Raw genomic sequence first — 10,888 nt, 5'->3', positions numbered from 1 at the left:
GACGACGTCTACAATCAACACTTGGCTGAAACATCACTCAAAGTGAAAGTTTCACAGCGGAATCGACATTTAGGAGTAAGTGAAGATGATTTATCTTGGATACAATTACTGACGTGTTGTTTTGAAGGATAACCCATTGTTGACTTGAATGGATGATCGGGATCATTTTCTTTTAGAACTCCTCCGTCTGGAGGGTCGTGGTGATTTCTTACTTCAGGAAGCATGTCGAGGTTCTGCATGTTGCATGAATGCCCCTGAATTTCGATGTGAGGATTGTCTTGGTACTGAGCTCTATTGCAAGGCGTGCACGGTAGAAAGGCATATAGAAAATCCAACCCACAGAATTGAGGTAGGTGGGAATCAGCAGTGCTCACTACTTCGCGCTGATTGACTTGCACAGTACTGGAACAGCCAACATTTCGAAGACACTAACCTGCGGGATCTTGGGCTGCAAGTTCAACTTGGACACCCTCCTGGTGAACATTGTTCTAACCCGTCATTGGTTCATAACGACTTCGTGGTTCTTGACATCAACGGAGTGCACAATATTCCACTCCACTTCTGCGAGTGTCAAACAGCTCAATCTTGTACGACGCAACTCCTTCGCATGTGTTGGTTCCCAGCAACTACACTGGATCCGAAGACTACCACAACATTTCGACTACTCCACCACTTCCACATTCTTTCGTTCGAATCAAAGGCCTCCACATTTGAGTATTGGCAAACGCTCGCATGCTTGACCAACAACACAGGCGTTAACCCACAAAAGGTAAGTTCTCAATTTGAATTGACTCATTCATTCCTAATAACAGCTTGCAACGGCTCACTCACAGGATCACTATAATGCGCTCTTACGGATGGTAAAGGAATGGCGAAACCTCACCCTACTCAAACGTTCAGGACGGGGCCATGACCCTGGTGGGGTTGAGGCTACACAACATGGTGCATGTGCAGTGCTATGTCCTGCTTGCCCCCAACCGGGCAAAAATCTTCCTAATGGCTGGGAAGATACACCGTTTGAGGAAAGGTATGTCGTGTATTGGTCTAGTCCACATGGCGTGTTCGCTCACGGAATGATCTAGATGGAAATATTCGTTATTTCTGGCAATTGATGCTAATTTTCGACTGGCGTGCAAAAATGTATCATCCGACAAGGCTGACCCCGGTCTTAACAAAGGCTGGGCATACTTCGTCGAAGAGAAGGCATTCAAGAAGTTTCTTCTTGACACTGGAAAGCAGCCGCAAGAGGTGCGGCTTAGCCATATCATACTCGCTCACCCACTTGTCATACAGAAAAGTAGTTGCGCGAGCCATAACACTGTAAACTTGGCCGAGACTAAAAACTCTCGTGGTTTGGCAGCAACGGGGGCTGGCACTGTCGATTGTTCACGCCACAACATGAAGTGTCCTTGCGGCGTTGGTGATCTCCAGAAGGGCGAGAGGTAGGCGAGAGCTTTACTAATCATTGCACCACTCAACGTGTACTATAGGTATATTAATATGGACTATTTATTTTTCTCTACCCTGCAATACTCGAAGGATGTAGTCATGCTCAACGTGTCCTACGATATCGCGTGTCAATGGAGCAAGAATATATGGGATCGTATGGCTACATACCCACATCAAATGCATGTTGAACGCAGTACCAAAGAATTCGTGTTCCTCATTCCTAAGTTCCATCTTCCCGCGCACATCGCATTCTGCCAAGTCACGTACTCACACAACCTTATCAAAGGGATGGGACGCACTGATGGGGAGGCACCGGAACGCGGGTGGGCGAACATCAACCCTGTAGCAACAAGCACTCGCGAGATGGGCCCTGGCTCACACCACGACACCCTCGACGATCACTTTGGAGATTTTAACTGGAAGAAAGTGACCAATTTTCGTGAGTGGAACCTACATCATGTGATCGGAATCTCTTACTAACATTTTGGCGTAAAGACATCAGTCTATTCCGAAAGCTCGTGGCGGCCATACCTCAACGTGATCAGCACCTCATCGACTTCAACGATTTCAATGATACGTTAATTGCAGAACGACCAGAGGAAGTCACTCGGTGGAAGCTGGCTATTGAAGGCTGGGAAGCTGATAGATCACAGACGAATCCCTTTGAGGTTACAACTACAAGTGCGTTAGTTTTTTTATGTTGATCTTATGTTTCTCATTCTTTCGCAGCTATGTCTCTCGCAGCGGTACGACTGCATCTCTCGCAGAAGGAAGCAGAAGACCTGGAACACGGCCTCAACTACTCACTGCATATGGAGGTATCGTCAAGCGTTCTCGTGTCATCAGGTATTGAAATAGAGGACCAGCAGTAAGTTTATATTTTCGTTCCTTGCATCTTTATCCAAATGTTTTTAGACGCCGGCTGGAAAGAGAGTATGCTGCCTTGGGACCTCACTCAACGGACCTTCAGCTTACAAAATTGCAAGAACGGAGCAATGCGCTACAACGCAAAATCGAGCAATGGTGCAAGGTCCAGGTATTATACATTCCTATGGTCGTCCGTGTTCGCGCATCCGATACAGCTAGTACCATAAGCTCACGGGAAGAAAAACCCTATGAGGTCAAACTGTGGTTGCCGTCCCAGCTCAAAAGGGCTTCAAACGAATTTTATGAGGAACGTCTGTGCAGATACGAATGGGAGCTGCAACAGGCACAAGCATATGACGCTCTCGATGACCTCCGTCGACACCTCCGACTGCGCAGCCACCTATACAAGTTCAAAGCCAATCAATTGTGTGGCCAACGGGCCAATACACGTGCAGCGGGAGTTCTCGCTAAGGTGGAGCTTAGCATCAAGACAGATGCAGAGCGGTACCGTTGGGCCTGGACTGCGCTAGTTATCCTTGGCGACATTTTGCACGAACAAAGCTGGAGAGATGAACTACTCAAGCTAGAACCTGAGCATGTTCGGGGAATGTCTGATGGCCATGTAGGCCAATCCGAAGGTAATTGAACTCTATCGTGGATTTGGAAGGCACGCGGCGTCACTACTGGAGACAGGGAAGGAGAGACTGTTCTTGCTGATGGTAAGAAATTGTCTATTAGATTGATACGAGCTAAAATGCTATCACACAGCGCTATGTGTCGAGTGGTGTAAATCTCGGGCATGCACACATCGTTGGATAGAAGAGGTAGAACTTCTCCAGGAGGAGATGCGGCATGTGTGCACGTTCTTCGACTGGCATGCGGCGTGGTGGAGGGATCAGGCAAGCCGGAGGATCAGGTTGGAAGGTGCAGAGTTAGAAGGCCTTGAAGCATATGCGAAGCGCCAGGCGGCCCTTCGGATCACGATGCGGGACAACTGCCTAAGAAAATGGTGTGCAGTTCCTGCAGCGAGCTTACCCCCGGCAGTAGCGGTGCCCTGAATACAAGTAGGATAACATATCTATTCGCAAGGCTTCTTTTTCCGATGTGTGGGGTAGCGCAATATATAATCAGTGATTGCATCAGTCTCCAATTTTAGAAGGATGTATGAGTAGCGCTATATATAATCTTTGATTGGCAAGTCTCCGAGATCGCAATCGTAGAAGGATGCAGCCAGGAACATGGAAAGAGAAGATCCGAGGGCATTATGCATTACGGAGAACACTACTATACATAGAGTCGAGGGGATTATGCATAATGTGAACTACTATACATACAGTCGAGGGGATTATGCATAATGTCTAAGACTACAGGTAACCATGCATAACGGCTCGTGTCTAATAAGCCATGATTATGCATAACACGGTCAAGTACAGGTGATACACCAGATGAGATGACGAAAGGATGATAAATTACCGGGCACTTACTAGCGACAGTCCCCTGGGTACTTCCCACTCTGAGATCTCCATATCAACACCCCCGCTGAAGATGTGCTTGCTATCCATAGAGAAGGTGACACATTGTACTTCCCCGGAGTGCTTCATGGGTCTATCCGAGAGTCGCCAGAGGCGGACAAGTGTATAAATAGATGCAGAAGCAAGGAGCGTGCCAGAAGCATCTATGGCAATGGAGTTGATGTTGCTGGTATGGCCTGTCCAAGGATCACCAACCTGTTCCCAGGTCGATGAATTCCAAACCCGTATGGTATTACTACCCGCTGAGAGAAGGTGTGTAGCATCAGGCGTCCATGCGAGTGTGAGGTTGAATGGGGAATTTGAGGTGGTCGTTGCATGTCCCTTGAAATTTGCGACGCAGGTCCGCTTGTCTAATGTATAAACCTGGATATTGTGGTCTGTTGCAATCACAAGAAGTTCGCCAGATGGTGAATACCGAACACAGTTGACATCTGCACCACAACTGATCAATGTTCCTGACAGCTGCCACGTAGTCATCTCCCACAGTTTTGTTGTGTCGTCCCATGAGCCACTTGCCAGCATTGAGCCATCTGGAGAAAAATCCAGGGAATAGATCTTTTGGACGTGAGCTTCGATAGTGGGGGCGAGAGAATCTCCAGTGTGTCCATGCCAAGCAATGAGCTTTCCGCCCTCATCACCGCTTGCTATCAATCCCCCATCTCGTGATACCGCCAATGCTTTTACCTTGGCACCATGCCTCACCATTTCCTTCAACACAGCACCTTCGTTCAAGTCCCATAGATGAAGTGTATGATCTTCTGAGGCTGTGACCATGCGCTGTTTATCAGGTAAAACTGTGACTCTGGTTATGCATGCTTTGTGGTCTTCAAACACTCGAACTGGGGTGGTGCTTGGGATGAGGTGCGCCATTTGATTGAAGGTCATGACCCTGTGGAGAAAATTTGAGCGAGACTTGGCTGAGGGATTGTGGGCGTCTTGGACTGGGCTGCAGAATTGCAGAAGTTCGTGAACTGGGCGTTCTTATGTTGATTTCCATCACAATATCGATGACCTTCCTCATCGCGCCAGACATGAGGCTGTTATCAAAAGCCTTGGCACATGCGTCCAACTTGTGTCGCCGCAACCTTCCAAACGAGTCAAGGAGTTCTCCTAATGGCATGAGTGACGATCGCTGCGGGTATTTAAAGGGTTGAAGAACGCTACCGCATTTGAGGTGAATGGACCATCCTTTGACCAAGAAAGTAAGTGAAGCAAAGTGGGGCAGATGATGATAGTAGTTTTGAATCTTTGATTCTCACACTAGTATTCACTTTCGTTGGTTCGTTCTCGGAGGTAGAATCCTTCTAGAATCTATCTCAAATACGCTACATGTAATGGTAACCGGAAGCCGACTGACGCTATTCCACAGGTCACTTCTATTGAAAGGTGAAACTAGTAGACACGTCTCAGCGTTGCAGATAAACAGCTTGACATTAATAGTACCTAGTAGACACGTCTAGAGACGAAATAAGGTAAGTGAGAGACGGCGTGCATAAATGAACATAGACCATACCTCAGCGTTGCAGATAAACAGCTGAGGTACAAACAATGCGATACAGTGGGAATATGAATGATCTATACTATAGAGTCCGTGATGACGATGACGATCGAGAAAGGAAATACACAGTTGATGTTTGACATCCAACACACCCCCATAACGAAACAGTGTATGACTTGATGCGAGAGGAGTACGACAGAAGACGAAATGGTTTAAGTTGTGATGAGAGCGAGTCCAGTGCGATGATGGGTGAAAGCGGGTCGAGGTAAGAGCTTGGTGAATATATCAGCCGTGTTCTTGTGCGTGGATAACCATACGGGTAGGAACGTGTTGGCCTCTATGTGGCGACAGATGAAGTGGTACCGAAGATCTATGTGTTTCGTTCTGACGTGGTTGGCAGCCTCTTTGGACAGAGCGATGGCTCCCGCATTGTCCGCGAAAAGTTGTAATGGGAGTGTGAGCGGGATGCCGAGACATCCGAAGAACGATTGCAACCAGATGCCGTCTTGGATAGTGGATGTGAGCGCCATATATTCCGCTTCCATCGACAATAACGCTTGAGTTGTTTGCTTTTTCGCAGAGTGAGATACCGGACCCCCATTGAAAAACCAAACGTAGCCGGAGATTGACACTCGATCCTCAGGGCACGAGGCCCTGTCAGAGTCGGAGAACCCGTGAAGACTCGCGTTGACGCCAACACCCCCATAGTGAACGCGAAGGTCCTTTGTACCGGCAAGGTACCGAAGAACATGTTTGGCCGCTGCATAGTGTTTGGGCTCTGCTGACACATTGTACTGCGCGAGACGCATCACAGCGTGTGCGATGTCCGGTCGAGTGTACATTGCAAGGTACAGTAGTTCTCCGACAAGTTTGCGATACTCGCTTTGAAGGTCGTCGATGTGGGGAAAAACGTCGGTTGGGCGACCAAATGGGAAGTTGGAGTCCATGGGGAGTGTTACTGGGTTGCAGTCTGACATGTTGTGTTCTGCGAGTAGATACGCAATATACTCCCCTTGATGCATCCAGAGTTTGCGTGAGGCACGATTGCGAACGAATTCGATCCCCAGGTACTTGGTGACTGGCCCGAGGTTGGTAATACTGAAACATTTTGTGATTTGAGCCTTTGTGTGATCGAGGAAGCCGTGATTGTTGGAACCGGCAAGCCCATCATCAATGTGCCATGCAATGATGCATATGACATGCACTCCTTTGCCGTTGACATGGTCAAAAATAAAAACGGCGTAGTCCGCCTTGCACCACAAGAAACCCAGCTGGGCGAGAACCGCACGGAGCAATTTGTACCAATCGAACGCGGCTTGTTTTAAGCCATAGAGGGATGAGAGGAGATGAGCGACAAGGCGAAGTCCATCGGGGCTGACGCGTTCGAATCCAGGCGGTTGTTTCATGTACACGTCTTCCTGTAGTTTACCCCACAAAAACGCACATTTAGCGTCAAAACAATCCAGCTCCCAGTCGTTGGCTGCTGCATGCGCTGCGAGTACCCAAATGGAGGTTGATTTAGCTACTGGTGCGAAGGTGCATCCGAAATCAACACCAGGGATTTGAGAGAATCCCTGGGCGACGAGTCTTGCTTTGAATACCGGCCCACCTTTCAGATCAGACTTGAACTCCAGCACCCAGCGGCAGCCGATGGCGCGACGGTCTTCAGGCAACACAACGAGCTCGTAAACCTGCATTTCAGACATAAGGTTCATTTCCTTATGCATGGCTGTGAGCCAGTGATCCATGTCCGGTCGACGCATGGCTTCATCGAACGTTGCGGGGGGAATCTTGAGATCGTAAGACGGGGACAGCGGGTTGCGGCGTATATCGCTGCAGATGGAGAGACATGCGACCTCCACAACAATGAGATTGGCGATGACCTGGGAAAAGCCTATTTCGTCGTTGTCGTGAGTAATCTCGTCTGGATCGTTGACAGGAGGAGGGGGAAGTTCAGGTAGGTGTTACAGTGGCCCCACCTATTTTCCCATCATCACGCTCCCCTGAACTATTCTTGCTATCGTTGACTGCTTATCAACATGCGCTGCATGAACATTCCAGATAGTTCTTTGATGTTCTTCCTGATTCCTTTTTACTTCCAAAGTCGGCCTGGTCCGTGCCTCTTCTGTTCCCTATAAATACTGCGATAGTTGTACTTGTATTTCTCTAACTTGAATATACTTGGTTCTCTCTGATACTTGATCATCTTCTGAGGAAGATACTTGATTCCGATCTAGCTCTTATAGAGACTAGCCTATACTCGAACTTCACTTAGAAGGAGAGCCCTTCAAGTGTCTGAACAGAACATCGTAACAAAAGAACTCCTTTATTGGATTAGTTACGCAAGAACTATCCAAGTCGTAACAGTAGGCGAGTCAGCTCGTCAACGATTGGTGCAACAGGTATGAGAGCGTCTGAGGACGGTGGTGGGACACCGGTAATTCGTGCTGTGCGAACCTCTCGAGCACGCGCGAGACGGGCCTTATCAGAGGTAATGCGACCTTTGTAGAGTTGCCCTTTCTCAGTGAGGATGGGGATACGCCCTGAACGTCGAATGATTTCGGTATGGGGAGGTTGAGATGATGTGCGAGTGACAGGTGGGATTGGTGATGCGCGATTGACGCTAGGAGACGAGGTGAGATTGGGAGACGTGGTAGATTTGGTGGAGTCTTCATCAGCCTCATCGTCATCACTGTCGGGAAATGGACGATTAGAGAAGCTCTCGTCGAAAATAACATCATGGGAGTGGAAAAATGCGCCCGTCACCACATCTCGACATCTCCATGCCTTCACACCAGGTGGATACCCCATAAACTGCGCTTCGCAAGATCGAGGACCGAGTTTCTGTTGGAGTTCTGCAAGAATGCGCGCAAAACAGCGTGACCCAAAGATGCGGAGGTGAGCAAGGTTGGGTTGACGTCCGTGCAGCATCTCATAGGGCATTTTCCCTGCTGGGAGAGCGCGTGACTCGGTCCTGTTGAAGAGATAGCAAGCGGTAAGCGCAGCTTCACCCCAGAGAGATCTTGGCAGACGTGCAAAATCCAACATCGCATACATACAACCTTCGATCATACGCATCACCCTCTCTGCCTTCCCGTTCTGCTGATGAGCATAGGGGGCAGAGCGTTGACGCTGGACTCCGGTTGACTCAAGATCCGCTGTAAAGGCCGCATTGATGAATTCACCCCCATTGTCCGAGCGAAACATCTTGACATGTTTCCCAATGAGCACGTAATGTGCGCCATGCTGCCAGTGCCTGGTCCTTAGTTGCAAGTAATTGAAGGTCGAGGGCATGGGTACTGTCGTCAAGAAAGATGATGAAATAGTATTTCCCATGGGGAGTGACAGTGGGAAGTGGCCCGCACACATCAGCGTGTATGAGGTCGAGGAAGGCGTTCGCACGTTCTGTTTCAGAGGACCGGAAGGGCTGATGAGGGTGTTTGGCCATTATACATGACTCACAGTGGGATAGCAGAGCTGGTGAATCGATGGTGACACCCTGTGCAACACGGCCCAAATGCATCACTGCATCCTTCCCAATGTGTCCTATACGTGCGTGCCAGAGGTCCAATGTATGGGGCACGTGTGCGAATGCGGTGATGTCTGAGATGGTCGATGAGGCAGGTTCGTCAGAGCGCGGAATGAACTCTAAGTTCGGTGCATATAGTTTCCCCGTGGCTGGTATGGCGCCAATCTTGATCCCTTTGAAAGAGAGCTCGCATGTCATGTTAGAGCGAAAGTTGATGTCCCAACCTTTCGCGTTCATGCAACTGACGGAGAGTAGGTTCAGCAGCGCATCAGGCACGTGGAGACAATTGGTGAGCCGCACTCAAAGTCGTCGTTGTCCAATGGTGAACCATGCGACACAGTTTCCCCTGCCTGTTGTTTGCAGTACACCGTGATTAGCCGTTAGAACGTTCACTGGATCCTCAGTCGAGTACGTATGGAAGAAACAGCGATCTTTGACGAGTGTCACGGTGGTCCCAGAATCAAGGATGGTCTAGAAGGGGAGAGAGGCGGCGCATGCGATCTCAGCTGGGAGCTCTGCAATTGATGCAAAAGATAGATCTTGCATGAGACTGGCGAGGTCAGTGGCAGCAGCTGCAATGACAGAAGGAGGAGGAGTAGGGGTAGTGACCGCCGCGATGATGTTGTCCTTCTTCTCAACAGTATCCTTCTTCTTGTTCCGCATCCAAGGGGCTTGCCCCTCCATCCCGCCACCCTTCCCATAGCAATGCGCATGATCGTGGTTGCCTTTATTGCATCCTGGCATGGTGCGGAATACTCCTTGTGGGTTATGTCTGTGCATTTGTAACCCGGTGATGGAGTTCGTACCAGACGTCGTAGAAGATGTGACAACATTGGCGTACTCAGATCCAGGACGCGAGGAATGGACGTGTTGAGTGACCACATGGTGTGTGGCTTCGGATGTGATGCGCGAAACGCAGCTTTCAAAGGTGATGGTGGGGACAGAAGAGGTGGTAGCACTCATGGATTCGTCGTGCATCTGTTGCTCGAGCAACGACTTGAATTTCTGCCAGATCGGGGTTTTTTGGCAGTCCCATCAACATGTGATAGATGGTGTCTGTTTCTCCCCAAGGTGCGCCCGCATCATTTAAGCGCTCACGGAAGACTGCATGCTGTGCCACATATGACGTAGCGTCGGCGGAGTCCTTCATCCGTAAGGCTTGCACTTGTTGCCGGAGGAGATACTGGGTACTCATGTCGGTTCTATTAAAATGCTCTTGTAGGATCTGCCAGGCCTTACGGGCTGTAATCGTGCGAGAGCGAGGAATGAGGGAAGCAACGGACGAGCTGAGTCGTCGGGTAAGAAGTTCCTTGGCCTTCATGTCTTTCAACAGCCATTCACGCATCTTCGCCATTTCGGCGTCCGTGGGACTATTTTTGTCGGCAGGCTCAGGGATACATCAGGAAAAAACCGAAGTGCCACATAGCGCTATATAGGCTACATACTGCTCGTAGGCTCATTGCAGGTCCCCCCCCTACATAGCGCTATATACCTCAGGCTATATCATTATTTGTGCTACATTGTATCCAGTATCTCGTGCATCAGCTATGTAGCCCTGCTATGTAGTGCCACATAGCCTCCAATAGTAAGCAACTTAGTTCATACCACTCAAACCAATGAGAACAATGAATCAATGATATGCATTTATAATTTATAATTATTCTACTCGTCTTCGCATCTGTTCTGCTCAGAATGACTACCATAATCCTCATCCTCGTCATCAGTCTCATTCACACCACTCCCCTGCTGGTATTCGCGAATGGCATTGTGAATTTCGTCATCGGAGACAGTCTGCATCTCCGACATCAGCCGGATCTACCTTAGCGTGGATTCTGTACCGTCGTCAGCAAATCTGTGAGATTTTAATAATGAAAAAACACTTACCTCCCATTGTCGTTGATCTCCTTCAGGATACCATCGAGAATGCCGTGGTCCTTCGTTCGTACATGGAATTTCTTGAGGTTAGCAAGGTGCTTGTCATAAGCCTCCTTGTACTCACCACACGAAAAACTA

At 49.0% G+C, this 10,888-nt stretch overlaps 2 protein-coding genes across 2 annotated transcripts; one reads left to right on the top strand and one right to left on the bottom strand.

Annotated features, from left to right (window-relative positions):
- Positions 1 to 148: 148 nt before the first annotated feature.
- On the top strand, positions 149 to 3,374 carry DEU56DRAFT_874523 (uncharacterized protein; the record flags this gene model as incomplete). The annotated part of the gene is made up of 11 exons (XM_041355977.1): positions 149 to 349; positions 401 to 769; positions 834 to 1,027; positions 1,083 to 1,248; positions 1,294 to 1,442; positions 1,491 to 1,888; positions 1,945 to 2,130; positions 2,179 to 2,317; positions 2,365 to 2,938; positions 2,984 to 3,035; positions 3,085 to 3,374. The coding sequence occupies 11 exons, from the start codon at positions 149 to 151 to the stop codon at positions 3,372 to 3,374; spliced, it is 2,718 nt and encodes a 905-aa protein (XP_041200623.1).
- Positions 3,375 to 8,647: 5,273 nt separating this feature from the next.
- Positions 8,648 to 8,896, bottom strand: DEU56DRAFT_706462 (uncharacterized protein; the record flags this gene model as incomplete). Its single annotated transcript, XM_041347416.1, has 1 exon — positions 8,648 to 8,896. A coding segment is annotated over one exon (249 nt), but the record flags the coding sequence as incomplete, so codon positions are not given.
- Between the last annotated feature and the right edge of the window lie 1,992 nt (positions 8,897 to 10,888).

Source organism: Suillus clintonianus (genome assembly GCF_016758775.1).
Source record: "Suillus clintonianus strain FC179 chromosome Unknown DEU56scaffold_242, whole genome shotgun sequence".
Classification (NCBI taxonomy): Eukaryota; Fungi; Basidiomycota; class Agaricomycetes; order Boletales; family Suillaceae; genus Suillus; species Suillus clintonianus.
Note: the sequence above shows the minus strand (reverse complement) of the source record. Positions and strands in the feature narration are given on the sequence as shown.